Source organism: Nannobrachium achirus, assembly GCF_963921795.1.
Source record: "Nannobrachium achirus genome assembly, chromosome: 2".
In the NCBI taxonomy this organism is placed as follows: Eukaryota; Metazoa; Chordata; class Actinopteri; order Myctophiformes; family Myctophidae; genus Nannobrachium; species Nannobrachium achirus.
In genome coordinates, this window is record NC_137811.1 from 37,233,458 (window position 1) to 37,249,316 (window position 15,859).

General features: G+C 42.8%; 1 protein-coding gene across 1 annotated transcript in view; it reads left to right on the forward strand.

The window, feature by feature from the left end:
• The window catches only part of pbx2 (pre-B-cell leukemia homeobox 2), a 10,376-nt gene extending 1,516 nt beyond the window's left edge, over window positions 1–8,860 (forward strand). Inside the window, exons 3-8 of the mRNA XM_080738065.1 lie at window positions 417–661; window positions 1,387–1,577; window positions 2,109–2,244; window positions 4,835–4,976; window positions 6,759–6,856; window positions 8,046–8,860. Coding sequence (XP_080594191.1) covers window positions 417–661; window positions 1,387–1,577; window positions 2,109–2,244; window positions 4,835–4,976; window positions 6,759–6,856; window positions 8,046–8,126 — 893 coding nt within the window. The 3' untranslated portion in view covers window positions 8,127–8,860. The remainder of the gene's footprint in view (window positions 1–416; window positions 662–1,386; window positions 1,578–2,108; window positions 2,245–4,834; window positions 4,977–6,758; window positions 6,857–8,045) is intronic.
• The last annotated feature ends 6,999 nt before the right edge of the window (window positions 8,861–15,859 follow it).

Below are 15,859 nucleotides of genomic sequence, written 5' to 3' on the forward strand. Positions count from 1 at the left end.
TAACGTTATGACAAAGAGTTTTGACCCTGTCGTAAACTGTTGTCAGTTATGTTTTCAAACTCTTCCAAAGTTTAACATTTAACCTTTTAACCTAGTGCTTGCCGGCCCTTGTCCAGTGTATGCTGTGTTTACAATAATCTGCACGTTAACAATTAAAGAACAGTCACCAAAAGGCAGTTTGCAGAATTTGATCTGCTGTAGTTAACACATTGGATAACACATTGGAATAATAATAATGCAGTAATAACACCTTAACCTCATGTGACTATATTTTCTCTTATTAAGTGCCTAAACCAGCTTCTGATTCCACATAGATTTCACATTAGAAATGCACACATTCATTTTCTCCTTGTTGACAACTTGACATCTCAACCTAACAAAAATCCTTCTGGATTTGACCCTGGTCTTTGCGACAGGTCTGTCGATGAGGAACGCCCACGAGGAGGAGCACCAGGACCCGCAGCTCGTCCGCCTGGACAACATGCTGCTGGCCGAGGGCGTGGCGGGACCGGAGAAAGGGGGCGGGGCTGCAGCTGCCGTGTCCGCGGCCACCAGCTCCGGAGGGATGTCGCCCGACAGCTCGCTGGAGCACTCCGACTACAAGACCAAGTTGAGCCAGATCCGCGGTATCTACCACACAGAGCTGGAGAAATATGAACAGGTACTTATGATGATGTCACATGCAGGAGGCTAAATCTGTGGCCTTTCTTTTCTTTTGTAATGGGGGAAAGCTATGCCAGCTTATTTTTGCCCACGGCACAGACAAAATAAGGGTACTGCCATGTTTGGTGCTGTTGGAAAAATACCTTGTGACCTTTTTTTATTTTATTTCCTTTTTAAAGATAATTATTGTCATGCTTTTTATTTTTTATTTTTTTTAAAGAAGTGTAGAGGGAAATTAATCTCAGAATAGAGACTGCAACGACTTGCAACATACTTGGGATGTTGCATTTATGTGGTTCAGGAAATACTTTAAGGCGCTATTCAGTTCAGTAGAGGTGACGAAAAAGTGTTACGGCACTGTGCTATCTAAAGGAACCTCAACAACTATGGCTAAAGGCTCTGCCTTTTTTGCATTTGTTTCTTAATTTAACTTTTGCTAAATTGGGGCTGCATTGGCTTCGCTTGTTCATACCCTGGTGGTCCCTCCTGGCTTAAGCTTGCAGTGTCCACCGAACGAAGTCGGCTGGGCAATACCAATAAAATGTAAAATGCAGTGCCTTGCCAGAGTTAGTTTCAACTGTTCTTGTGCCTCCAAGATTTTCTAACGAGCCGAACATCACAACATGTCCTTGGCCAAAACCCCAACAACAACAACTAAAGGGAACACATTTATTATTATTATTATTATTTATTTATTATAGCTTCAACCTTTTTCTTGTCCAGGCATGCAGTGAGTTCACCACCCATGTCATGAACCTACTGAGGGAGCAGTCCCGGACACGACCCGTGTCCCCAAGGGAGATTGAGCGCATGGTGGCCATCATCCACCGCAAGTTCAGCTCCATCCAGACCCAGCTTAAACAGAGTACCTGTGAAGCTGTCATGATCCTGAGGTCCCGGTTCCTTGATGCAAGGTGTGTGTGTGTGTGTGTGTGTGTGTGTGTGTGTGTGTGTGTGTGTGTGTGTGTGTGTGTGTGTGTGTGTGTGTGTGTGTGTGTGTGTGTGTGTGTGTGTGTGTGTGTGTGTGTGTGCGCGTGCGTGCGTGCGCGCGCGCACGCACATGCGCACACGCTTGGTATGCTCGGAGAATGACAGACAGTATGCGTCAACATTATAGCATCCTGATAACAGCTGTTAACCTGATCCTGCTGTACAGCTGTATTGACATTGACTACTCCCTCACTACTTTATTACGTTTTAATGGCACTTCATTGGTGGAACAGTACAACCCAGAGTGAGAGTGTTCATGCGTTGGGGCCACAGCATAACTATGTCTTTAACTGTGACTATGACTAAGCGTGGGAGTGACTAAGCAGAACTGTCTTAGTTAGTGTATGATTGATGTGTACAGTAAGAGTGTCGCAGGTCATGAATAATGGATGTTGAAGTTGCAAGGTCATCAGAAAACAAACATAAAAAATGTTTTCTCATTTCTGTCTTGTCAGGCGCAAGAGACGTAACTTTAGCAAGCAGGCCACAGAGGGCCTGAATGAATATTTCTACTCCCACCTCTCCAACCCTTACCCCAGTGAAGAGGCCAAAGAAGAACTTGCCAAATCGTGTGGAATCACTGTGTCTCAGGTAGGGGTTGGTACCTCAGAGAACCGCTGCTAATTTGGTAGTGATCCGAGATTCAAAACCAATATCAATTAAACTACTGTTTCGTAAGCAAATGTTTTAAGGTAGGCCTAAAACAGTGAGAGTCGAATAGTATTTGCTTCAGAGAAGCTCAAGAACTATAGTTCTGTGTCTAATCTTGTTGGACAGCCGGCATTTTGGCTAATGGTATGGTTAGAGGAGAAGGCCTTATGCACACCTACAGGGACAGGTGCGTTGGAACGGTGACAATGATGAATGGAAAAGAAGAGTCCCGCACACTGTCTTCACTCACAATAGATTTAATACAACGTTTCGGTCGTTCAGACCTTCATCAGGCTAATGGTATGGTAAAAACAGTTAAAGCAGTAGGCTATGTTTTGCCCTCCAGGTGAGTGTAACCACATGTGAACATGTGAATATCAGAAATATCCATAACATAGTCATAGATATACCAGCTGGGCAGAGTTGCATGCGATTGAACTAAAACCATTTTAAAGTGCCGCTATGCTGACCGAGCAAGAGACCCGTCATGTTTAGAAGCTGATTTGTTTGCCACCGCAAGGGTTCATGGTATTTATTGTCACATACAATACGTACAGTTGTTAGCAGCTGTATAGACAGTGAAAGTCTTGTAATTCAAAATTATTATGTTCTACCATGGTTCTACCCCTCCACGGATTCGTATCGTCGCGGTGGTTTGCGGCGCCGCGCCGGTGGTCCGCGACGACTCCGGGCGAAAAACGGCCGAAAAAAGCAATACCGCTACTGACCACTAGTTTAGCAACTTACACAGTATAGCTTTAAAATAAGTCACATACTGTAAGTGAATACAGTAGTGGAAGTACAGTGAGCATTCTAAAGTGCAGTATAATAACAGAAAGATATGAGTACATTTAATAAATGATACCTAGCTAAGCTTGCGAGGTTAATCCAGGCAAATATACTCGAGATCTTTCCCACATGTGCATTACTATGTAGGTGATGTGGGTGTATACAGTGTTGTATACAGACCCATACCATACGTCATACACTGACGTGACAATCAGTTGACCAACTGGGCGGGTTATTTAAGGACACCTAAGTGTTCATCCTATGCTCCTTCTGAGTATGTGTCCCTGGTTTGTTATGCTCTGTTTGACCACCAGTGGGCTCTGCTATTAGTTCTGTTCCCCATGGGGGGGGGGGGGGGGGGGGTTGTTATTATGTATCTATGTCCCTTCTCTAAATGGTTAATGATGGTTGTCTAATTGTGCTGAGGAGGGAGAAAAATGTAGCAGAGCCTGAACGCCAAGATAAAATATTATATCTACACTTGTATAGAGCATCGCAGTTGAAGCCCCACCCCGTCCTCACTCTGGTGTCGGAAGCGTTTTCCGCATTCATTTCTTCCATAGACGTTTCATAAAGTATTTATTTAAACGTTTTTAAGCCTTGGACAAAGCCACCTCGGCTGGAGAGGGATCATGTCAATATTCACATTTTTTTTAATGCAAAGATTAATTAGAAAGCTGAAAAAAAGGGCAGGGTACAAGACTGTGTACATCATTATTTTTAAAATTGCGGAAACTACACTCCCAGAATGCATTGCGAATGTTGTTGTTGTTTCCTGAAATATAGCCCTTAAATCACGCTCAGTTTAGTTATCCAGGCCAGCATATGGCCTGAAATGTAGTGATTGTCATCTCTGTGGACGCTCTTATCGTCATCCTTAACATAGTGCATCATATTTGTAAAAGAAAGACGATCGCTCACGGAGTTCTGCTGATGTGCAATAATCCGCCGGGAAGATAGGGGGCAGTAGCTACTTCCGCGGTAACCGCAAGATATGTGAACGAAGAAGAAGCTAGACCAATCACAGACGTCGATTTCACCGGATGTACATGTTTAGCAGTATGGGAATTGCAGTTCTTCTCCGTGCGATCTTGATTAAAACGTGTTTTTACTAAAACTAGAGTGATTGCATACATACTCGGGGGTTCTACAGGAGCATATAGAACCATTTTACAACCACCAGCCTAGTGGTAAGTGTACATTGAATTGCTACGACTTTGTGGCTGATAATGAAAAACCCTATGGTGAAAATGAATGGAAAATGGACTTCCGACACCTCACTGCGATGCTCTATTCACATTCTGTTATATATATATTCGTTCATTCTCTATTGGTGAGTTATCTGACTGAAATTTTATTGCAAGACGGTTGTCTTGTCAGACCAACAAGTGACAAGGCATGCTTAAAAGAGTATAACCCACTGTCACTGTCGATGCAACAGTCTCCAAAAGAGCAGTGATGTTATGCTGGGCAAAAAGGTGCAGCAGACTGTCATTTTCAACCTGTAGATGGCAGCGCTGACAACACTTTATGCCTGTTTTAATTTTTCCTTTTTCTTGAAATAGCGCAAAAGACATGTTTAATTACTCTTTAAAATGCACAGAGCAGAAATGCGCATGTGTGCATGTGCACACTATTAGGAACCACTGGTCCTGCCTCATAGTTATTGTCCAAAAGATGATTGTTTGACCCAATAGATAAAAGAAATCTAACTAACATTTTGATGTCTAAACAATGCCAGGTGTCCAACTGGTTTGGCAATAAGAGAATTCGCTACAAGAAGAACATTGGCAAGTTCCAGGAGGAGGCCAACCTCTATGCCATGAAGACAGCAATTGTGGCGACGCAAAATGAGGACTCACCGCACACTCCCAACTCCACAGGTATCCAAAGTCAAACCACGTTTTTTAAAGGTGTAGGGCTATTGTAACTCTCTTTTCACAGGCCCCATGACCTTTATTTATTTACTTATTTTAGTCTGTCATCAGTTATGATGTTCTTTTGCCATAAGTGAGTGTGTTCTATAGAAATGTGTCCATGCATCTCTATATATCTCTCCTCATTCTGTCAGCACTGCCTGTGTTTATGAGGGCACGTGGTGCTATTCCGATGGCCTTAAAGTCAGAGAGAGAGAGACATCCGCAACGAGCTGTGATGAGCTTGTACTGTACGGTATATCAGCTGTTATCGTGCGCAATGCTGTTGCGGGGTTGAAATAGCTACAGTATGTGGAGTGGAGCGTCTTCTCTTCTCTCTCTCTCTCTTATCTTATATCTATAGGCTGAAGAGCCCTGGGTTAGAGTGCATGTTCAATAATGTGTCTCACTTGACTGGAAAAATAGCGCCTGTCCGACTGCTTATTTCATGAACTATCTTCCAAGAATCGCATTTTATCAGTGAATGGAAACAGGCAAAATGCAAATTTTCTTGATTCGAATTTCTGTTGATTCGCTTCCTATTTTCATGCCGCTGTTCAACTATGTGAGCGGAGAGACAGACAGACACACACACACAAAAAGACCAATTAACACAACAGGCACAGCTGGTCTGACTCTGGACTCGCTAGCAGTGTTGTACCCGAATGCGTTCAATGAACGATCGTTCATGAACACGTTCATATTTTGGGCGAACGTGAACTGAACGTTCTTTGTTTTGGCTTGATGAACGATATTGTCGAACGCGTTCATTCTGACGCCCGTGAACGGTGTTCGTCGGCCGTTCATGCGGCGGTCCGCGCCTCCGCGGTCGTCTGTCCTCTCGTCTCTCTTTTCATTCACATGCTCCAATAGAACGCACTGCACGCAGCTCCTCCCGAACGTTGATATGCGGTGCTGTCTGCAGCTGGGTGCTTCTCATCACATGAAGCACTGTGAATCTCCTCCTCGTTACGTCTCGCAGTCGCAACTCGCAAGTAAAGCCTGACTATACTTTGTCGTATGTGTGTTGCACGGTGAAAATAGCTGATCTGCAAGCTCACAGCGCGTCGCATCCACGAGACAATGTGAGCTTGTAGATCAGCTATTTTAACCAACGCGGAAACATGCTGTGCGCGAGGTTTAGAAACTTCTGCCTTCAGCCCTTCACAATAAGGGTGCAGGAAGACTGGACACCTAAATATTGTGGGCACCTCAATGTTAAGTTGGATGAAAGTATTGCTGTGTGTGGTTCTATATGGGCTGTGTCAATAATTTTGACAAATAATAGCTTGCAACAACGTCTTTTTTTCTTTTTTTTAATAGCCAAAAGTATAAAAATATTATGGTTAAAAAAAAGAACAAAAAAGAACTAAGATAGTTCATTTTGGGGAACCATGAACTTTAGTTCAAATTGAACTTGAACTAGTTAATTTTGAAAGTGAACTTTCCCAACACTGCTCGCTAGTTAGAAGTTAGCCTACTAACTGACCAGCTCTGCTCTCCTCCAACTCCAAGTTACATTAAACCATAAGCCTGTGCGTTCTCCATGTTTCCACCTCAAAATGCTGGATTATAATTCTTCAAATGGACCCGACCTCCCTCTCTCTCTCTTTCTCTCTATCTCTCTCTCTGGGACATCGGATTCGGATCTCCGTGCCATTGGATTTTCAGGCCATCGGAATATCGAGATTTAGCCTGTTTGTGATAGCATACAGGCTTTTAGTGTAATATTTATTCTCCCCCCTGTAGGGTCCGGGTCCTTTTCTTTGTCTGGGTCAGCTGACCTTTTCCTTGGTGTTCCACCAATGAATGGAGAGCAGCCTGCCTACCAAATGGGAGCACAGCAGGTACTAAACATCACTTCCTTCCCGACCTGTTACAGTTACATCTATATATTTATTCTTTACACAAACTGGGTCTTAATACTACCAACACATACATATAATAATGTAATACATATTATCATACATTACACATATGTATTACTTGCAATTTTTGGGGCTGATACCGATCACGGATCAACTGGAATCAGTATCTGCCGATACCGATATTCCCGATCACAGCGTCAAATCCATAAATTCTTCTATTTATTGCAGCATTTATATATGTAATGATTGTTCTTTCAAAACATTGACATTGTATATTAAGTATAAACATTAGGCGATTGCTGGCTGAGGTAATTTAGTATCCAATTCAACTTGTAGGAGTTGAAGCTGAGGTTACATTCAGTCCCACAGATAAATATTGTGAAAATAGCTGATCTAGCTTGTAGATCGGTAAAGCCGATACCGGTCAAAGCCAATAGAGGCATTATCGGCCGATCGCGATCACTCACCGATCAATCGACACATCTCTAGTTAATGTGAGGTAAACCGTAATACTTGGGAGAGTTCTTTGTTCTACATATACAGGCAACTGTTTCAACCCGTCACCTTGCGAGAGTTTGGGGATCTCCATATATGGGCATAAAGATACACAGTCATACTCACCCTGTTTCAGTGATTTCTTGCTAGAATACACAAACATATATCACTATACCCAGGGGCGTCACAAGGGGTAGGAAAGTGGGACTGAGTTACTAGGGCCCAATAACTTTAGCAATTGAAAAATAGCAGATATACAAGCTCATTTCTGCTCGTGAAAATGTGTGCAAATCTTTTAATATATGTATTTTTAAGCGAACATTTGTAACTCAAGTTTTGCTTCTGGGGGGTCCCTGGAACTAGATATTTTGAGATGGGTGTCCGTGGCCAAATACATATTATTTTGGGGGTCCTTCACGTGAAAAAGTTTGAGCACCACTGACATGGAAACATAGGTTTCTTGCACACATTTTCACAATTTTTCAAAAATAGCAGATCTATAAGCTCGCAGCGCGGCACTCGGTGCCAAGCTGTGAGCTTGTATATCTGCTATTTTTCAATAGTTAACATTCATGGGGGGCCCGCAGTGAATCCTTGTACCCAGGGCCCAGAACTTGGTGTGACGCCCCTGACTATACCTGTCTAAGACTGACTTTCTGTTTCCACTTGGCAGACGAACGGGAGCTGGCAGGGTCGAAACACGTCACCCTCCGCCCACTCACCCAGGAGCGACCAATCTGACAACTCGGACTGATGGCCTCGCCCACCGATATTGGACGACAGCAACAGAAAGATTGCAGATGGAAAAGACAGAAAGAATGATATGACTCTTTCCCACTTGGCTGCAGTTGTTTTTGTATGTTTTTTTTTGGTTGTTGTTGTTGTTGTTTGTTCTCTTTTTAATGTACGTATGCTTTACTTCATGTTCCCTGTCGTTTATTGTTATGTTAATATGATGAGCTGAGTGTGGGAATGGTCGAGTGAAAGTGTGCATGTGTGTGTATGAGTATATGCAGATGTGTGTATTGCGTGCATGCACGTGTGGTTTTATTATCGGGGCGTTGGGTCAGTTTTGCTCTACTTTGACATGTTACTGCAGTGTGTGTGTGTGTGTGTGTGTGTGTGTGTGTGTGTGTGCGTGTGTGTGCGTGTGTGGGGAGGGGTGTGGGGAAAAATGCATTATGATTTTTATCACTATTATTGCTGTTTTATTAGTAGTAAGTCTTTTATGATTTTCATTTCACGGCTCGTTTAGAGAGAATGCATTTAGTGAATGAGAGGACAATAGAGAAAATCCAAAGATTTTGTGTGTTTGTTTCTCTTGTTTGTTTTGTTTTTTCCTACTGGGCTTGTTTGTCCCATCTAATGGATGACGTGTGCCTGTGTCCATATTAACGGTTTGAATGAGTATCAACAGTGCTGTCTTTTCTGTACAGTGAAACACCTGTATTCTCTCTACCTCTTTTACAATAAAGACTGTATTCAAAACTACCGTAAATGATTGGAGGGATATATGACTTAAGTATTTAATTAGTTATGGTAGAGCGTGACTCTTGCATACTGCCAAATGGCTGTTGAAATGTGCTTGAATGTGATAAAACGCAAAAAAAAATGTCTGTTTACAAGTGCATTAGTTGTAGCTCGCAACGTGGAGAGAATGTTTTAGTAACTTTGATAGTAGCCTATTGTTACAATTGTCACACTTGTCCATGGGGTGGATTACTGAATGGGCTTGCTGGACCTTGGCCCTGGGGCTGGGGCACAAGGGTTAGGCCTAAAGCCAGAGCCTTTGCAGAAATTGTCGCAAAGGCTCACATTTCTTGTCAAAGGGCTTTGTCATTCATGGCCCTTCGGTCTTCTACTGGAAACTGAAGAAATAGCCTAAACACTGCCTGTGTGTGTGTGTGTGTGTGTGTGTGAGTGTGTGTGTGTGTGTGTGTGTGTGTGTGTGTGTGTGTGTGTGTGTGTGTGTGTGTGTGTGTGTGTGTGTGTGTGTGTGTGTGTGTGTGTGTGTGTGTGTGTGTGTGTGCGCGCGCGCGTGCGTGCGTGCGTTTCATGTGCTACTAGCTAGTTAATAATTTGGTGCCCCTCTAAGCTTGCCCAATCTCACTGTTTGGGAAAACATTAATTCCTTGTTTTATAGGACTTCTGGCGGTCTTCATTCGTCATGGTCTTCAATGTAAACGTATAAAGCTCATTTGAATTTAATTGGAATCCATAGAAAATACATTGTTTCTACTACTGTTAGCTGATATGTCTTGAGAGATGCATGCTTGGTGCACCACTGCTCGGCATAATGCTTATTATAGACCATTGATTTGCTCTGGAGTCAGGAGTCAGCAGGACAGACCCTACTAGGCCTACATCCTGTGTTTTGTTAGAGCACGGGAGGTGAGGCGTGTGCCTCAACACCTCGAGAAACCTTTGATTTTATGATCAGTGGGGAGCGTGTTGTAGGAAACAGTATAACAATAAAGTGTAGCCTAATGATCATTCTTTGGCTAAAAAAAGGAACAAATGGTCCGATTTAATGACATGGGATCAAGTCCACCAACTCTTTCCCAAGGGAAAGGGAGGCAAGTAATTTGCACTTTATTAGCTGTTAGAATTGATACATTGTTGGCAAAGTCTGCCTGTCATGTTCCCACGCGCACACGTTAACATCTGAGAGATGTAAACAAGGATGACTGCTGCCACACTATTCTGTCATTATAGGCCTATTAGGCCATGTGAAGCCGAAATGTCGATATTTATATCAACATCAAATGAGCGAGATTAATTCATGCTGCAACAATTAGCTTTTACACATTTATTTTTCCAACAATTCATTCTGTCAAATGTGTCAGACGATTAACTTCTTTCAGATAAATATTTTAATTTACTTCTATCTCGCTAAAAGGGGTACAGGTCTGCTGTGTAAAGAGTGTTCAGCCTACATGATGCACTGCATGTCTCCAAACCATTTGTATACCTATTAGTCTAACAGCCTAAGTGATTTAAATGGATCAGGACAAATTTAACAGGATTAACCTGTATAGCCTAATCATCATAGGATCGACGTAATCGTGGGTGCGTGCACCTGTTTGCTCTCGACCATTGTTTTTTTTAAAGGTTAATTAGATTTAATCAGTGTGCCTTGTTGATTATTCAGCAGCACAATCGCACATTCACAGGAGCCACACTATAAGTAGGCCTAGCCTACTAGCTTATAGAACATTCACATACTATACACTATGCGAAAATGTATGCCGTTATAAGAGTAGGCCATATGGGCTATAATGCGCAAAGTGCTATTTTAAGCAGCTCCATGGTAAAAAGGTATTGAAACAATTATTGCTGACAATTAAGGAGCCCTTCAGTGGGAAATATTAGGGCAAATGTATTTCTCTGAGTCTAGACATATATATTTACACTCATGGAAATATATCTATGCCTATATTTGTCACGCATCCGCGTGACAAATATAGCCACTAGCCAATATTGCCACTAGCCTATAATATAGGCTATAGTGGCACATTTGCATCACACCTTGAGTGTGAAAGCACGAGCCCATGCGTAAAACATTAAAGTTTAAAAGGCAAGCACGTGCCAGCAAACAGTCGAGAAAGTAGGGTGCAAACCCTATGGTGCAAACAGTCTATTATAGACTAAATAAATGCGCACAATTTTGATTATGATTCTTTTATTTTTCATATAAAGGTAAAACAAATAATGAATTATAAGTGCAAAACTGATTGCATAATTATTACCAAGAGCAACACAAGCATGCAGGCTGTAGCGGCACGTGTTCAAATGACATATTTACAATATTTACACTTTACAATATTTGTTATTCTTCAGAATTGACAGAATGACGGGGATCAAATGTTCATTTCCCAGCATGTTCTGTGTTCAGGGCCACGGCCTCCACGGTGACTGATGGCTGTCTGGGAGGCTCTGAGGTTGGCTCTCTTTGCTCGCTGTAATTCTCTGCACCCTGCAGACCTCAGGTTGATTTGGACTCTGAAGTTGGCGGGCCACTTTGGAATACCCACGTTGAAGTTGAACTCGTCGAGAAAGAGCCAAATCTCTCATTTTGAGAGCAATCCGCTGTCCTTGCATGGAGGTCTGTGTGGAGATCTGCAAGTTAAAGGATGATGGCTTCATGTGGGTTAGAGAGCTGGAGGAACAACTGGCTGCAGCGTCCATGCGCACGGAGACAGAACGGGCCAAACGAGGAGCGAAAGAGGCATCCAGTGCTGCCCCCAGCCTCTCCCCTTCTCCTTGAGGTCCCAGGAACTGGGTCGCTCTCTGCAGGCACTCCGAAAAGCCATCTTGGAAGGAATGTTGTTGTCCTCCTCGTCCTCCACCTTCAGCTTTATTTCTGTCCCAGTCAGTGGCAGTTTGTAGGAAGAGGACCGTGTGTTCCAGAATCTCAGCTTTCTCCACTCTGCGCTGAGTCCCTCCCTGTAGAAAAGCGGTGACAGCCAGGTTAATACGCAACCCCAACCCAACAACATCTTGGCATTGTGAGGAGTTTCCACTCACTGTACATAAGTGTCAGTGTCGTGTGGTGTTAGACTTTTACCTGTTGTTGTGGATCTTGCATCAAAAGGCTCCGCAGACTTGCAATGCTGCGACTCATTCTCTCCCTTCGACGTCTCTCTATGTGAGGCTTGAGGAGCTAGAAGAGTCAGGAGACACAAGGAAGGAGGGTCAGTCTGGTTTGCCACAAATTTACAAACAAACTATTTACCTTTACAAGCATATATGCCAACTATAGGGAGACTTAAATAATAATAATTCATATACAAATTCACCACTATTTCTAACAATATGCTCTAGTGATATCTATTTACTATTTAGGCCAATGTTGAATTGATAGCTTACAATACACACCTTCCTATTGATTTTAGCTTCCTCTTCGTAGAGCTTCATCGTAGAGATCCAGAAATCAAAAAGTAGGCCTAGAGGGGAGAAAAAAAAATCATACAAAGGTTGCTGTCCGATTTCCTTTTGCGTTTAGTCCTGTGTGTCAATGTTTCCAGCACAAGTTTCCAGTGTGACATGAATGGAGCGCTGGGGACATTAAAAAGCCTTGGGTGGAAGGCGGGCCGTTCAGTGACTCCTCCCACCACGTGTGTTGACCAATAAACATGCTTGTTTGACACCTCTGTTTCAAACGCGTGCCAACCAGTGCATACGCCGGCTACTGTTTCCCTAGTGGTGCGCAAAGGTACTGCAAGAGAAGGTGCGCTGAGGCGGAGGGAAATAAATCAGAAATGAGAACGAAATTGAATTTGTGACCAGAACATTTCTTTTCATCGCATTGATCCAAACTAAGGTAATGTACACAAGATGCAAATAATAATAATCACAAAAATCATCTTGAATCTTGAATCATCGCCCTCTGCCATTGGAACTGCCAGAAGAACTACAAACACACACGAGCCAAGCCATTGCTCAACGGGGGCTCGTGTCAAGTTAGAAGTAGACACCTCTGTTTCAAACGTACGCTAATCTATGCTAATGCGGGTGTCGCGGCTGTCGCCATGTGTGTCTACTCTACGGCGCGTGTCAGTGAAATAAAGCATGCATTTGATGTGTCGGAAGTCGGAATCCAATTTTCTGCTGTAAAATGTGTTCTTCGCTTATTTAGTTGCTGAATTAATTTATTCTAGAATCCATTAAATACGCACAAATAAACCGAATACATTTGCGTTATCATGACTATGAGAGATAGGCCTATTCTGGGGTTTGTTTTACATTTTATTTATACAAATTATTTCTTCGTCTTCTTCTTCGTTTTTGTCCCCCTATGTTAAAGGTCAAGGCCCGGTGGGGTAAAGTTCTCAACAGCTATAGCCTCTACCTACTGTAATTGATACACATCAGAAGGGGGCTTTGGTTTGAAGTGGACTCCCACGGTCCCCACATTCACATTTGACATGCAAAATGAGTCCTGTCCTGTGGCTGAATTATATAGCGCACGGCGTGGTGTCTTTGTTAAATTCAGGTTTTATCGTGCGCTGCCAGGACTGGCACGTGTTGGATAGAGGTGTGAGCGTTCCCACACTCCCCTCTTCCTCACACACATAAACCTATAGCTATAACTTATCTTTGTTGCACAGATTGTCGGCTAGTAGTGTAAGCAAAATTAAAACCCAATGTCTTAAATCAACAATGTAAAGTTTAATTTAAAATAGGCTGTTTTTAAGTATGAAATGCTGTTTAATCCAATTGTCTCTGTGTAGATTAGGACACACGTAGCATTATAGCTTCATGCCTGTTGTTTTGTGTTGCGCGCTGATATTTGTGTGCGGGAGGTGAAGCGTGACACATTTAATGAAATAGGATCAATTCCACCAACTCTTTTCCATGGGAAAAGAGGGAAGGCATTTGCACTTTATTAGCTGTTAGAATTGATACATTGTTGGCAAAGTCTGCCTGTCATGTTCCCACGCGCACACGTCAACATCTGAGAAATGCAACCAAGTTATATGATGACTGCTGCCACCCTGTAATTACGTCCGGCCACCGGGCAGGCGGAAAGCTGCAACATCAGCTGTCAGCCTGGAACTATAGGCTAAAGCCAAACATTTCGTCAAATTAATCAAATCAAATCAGCAATATATTTTTGCTAATTTATACTGCGCCAAGCAATAAATGTGTTCCAACATTTCCGCAGTAGGCCTATGCTATGCGTATAACTCAAAGTCCAACAGCCTATCTACTCTCACTAAAAAGGATATAGGCTTGGATGTTCAGCCTACTCGCACTGTCTCAGGATTATCATGGGTGCCTGAAGATTGAAGTTGCAAGGCACCACCACTTGGTGACCAAACAAGTGCTCCTTGTTGGATTATTCAGCGACATCATCATATATTCAACGGCATTTGTCTCTCGCTCATAAAAGAATATATCACAAAATAAATGCAATATACTGTATGTTAAATGTATTCGTTTAAAAATGTATGCATAAATTGCGTAAAGAGATAATGGGTAAATATTGATAAAAAGGAGTGGTTCCTTATGCTACTTATGGATAGGGAAAACACATGGATAATTCTGAGTATAAACATTTTAATTCAACTTGATATTTGTATTTAAATTCAGGGAAATTTCTAATTGTTTGTCCCATTTCATTATCATGCATCATCTTTGAATGTCCTGTGCATTTATTTTGCACTCTAGTGTCATAATGTTTTATGGAAAATCACTTTGAATTGCCGTGTTGTTGAATCAACGTTAAATAGCCTACACATACACTTGCCTTGCCTTTTACTTTACAATGGTGGACAAGTGTGAAATCACTTGTCCACAACTTCAGCAATTGAAAGACACGTGTCAGCAAGTAATAATGAGGTGCAAATAGTCTATTAAACTAAATAAGCACACAATTTTGATTATGATTCTTTTATTTTTCATACAGGTAAAAAATATACTAAATTAAGTGCAAAACTTATTACATAACTACCAAGAGTAACACAAGCAGTATAGGCTGTGGCAGCACGTGTTCAAATGACATATTTACAGTATTTACACTTTACAATATTTGTTATTCTTCAGAAATTACAGAATGGCGAGGATCAATGTTAACAACGTAAAAACATCCTTGAGGTAGGTATAGATAGGTATGTTGCATCCACGCATACATCATACGGTCAGTAAATGTTCATTTTCCATGTCCTGGTTCTGTGTTCAGGGCCAGGGCCTCCACGGTGACTGATGGCTGTCTGGGAGGCTCTGAGGTTGGCTCTCTTTGCTCGCTGTAATTCTCTGCACCCTGCAGACCTCAGGTTGATTTGGACTCTGAAGTTGTCGGGCCACTTTGGAATACCCACGTTGAAGTTGAGCTCGTCGAGAAAAAGCCAAATCTCTCATTTTGAGAGCAATCCGCTGTCCTTGCGTGGAGGTCTGTGTGGAGATCTGCAAGTTAAAGGATGATGGCTTCATGTGGGTTAGAGAGCTGGAAGAACAACTGGCTGCAGCGTCCATGCGCACGGAGACAGAACGGGCCAAACGAGGAGCGAAAGAGGCATCCAGTGCTGCCCCCAGCCTCTCCCCTTCTCCTTGAGGTCCCAGGAACTGGGTCGCTCTCTGCAGGCACTCCGAAAAGCCATCTTGGAAGGAATGTTGCCGTCCTCCTCGTCCTCCACCTTCAGCTTTATTTCTGTCCCAGTCAGTGGCAGTTTGTAGGAAGAGGACCGTGTGTTCCAGAATCTCAGCTTTCTCCACCCTGCGCTGAGTCCCTCCCTGTAGAAAAGCGGTGACAGCCAGGTTAATACGCAACCCCAACCCAACAACATCTTGGCATTGTGAGGAGTTTCCACTCTCTGTGCATAAGTGTCAGTGTCGTGTGGTGTTAGACTTTTACCTGTTGTTGTGGATCTTGCATCAAAAGGCTCCGCAGACTTTCAATGCTGCGACTCATTCTCTCCCTTCGACGTCTCTCTATGTGAGGCTTGAGGAGCTAGAAGAGTCAGGAGACACGGAGGAAGGAGGGTC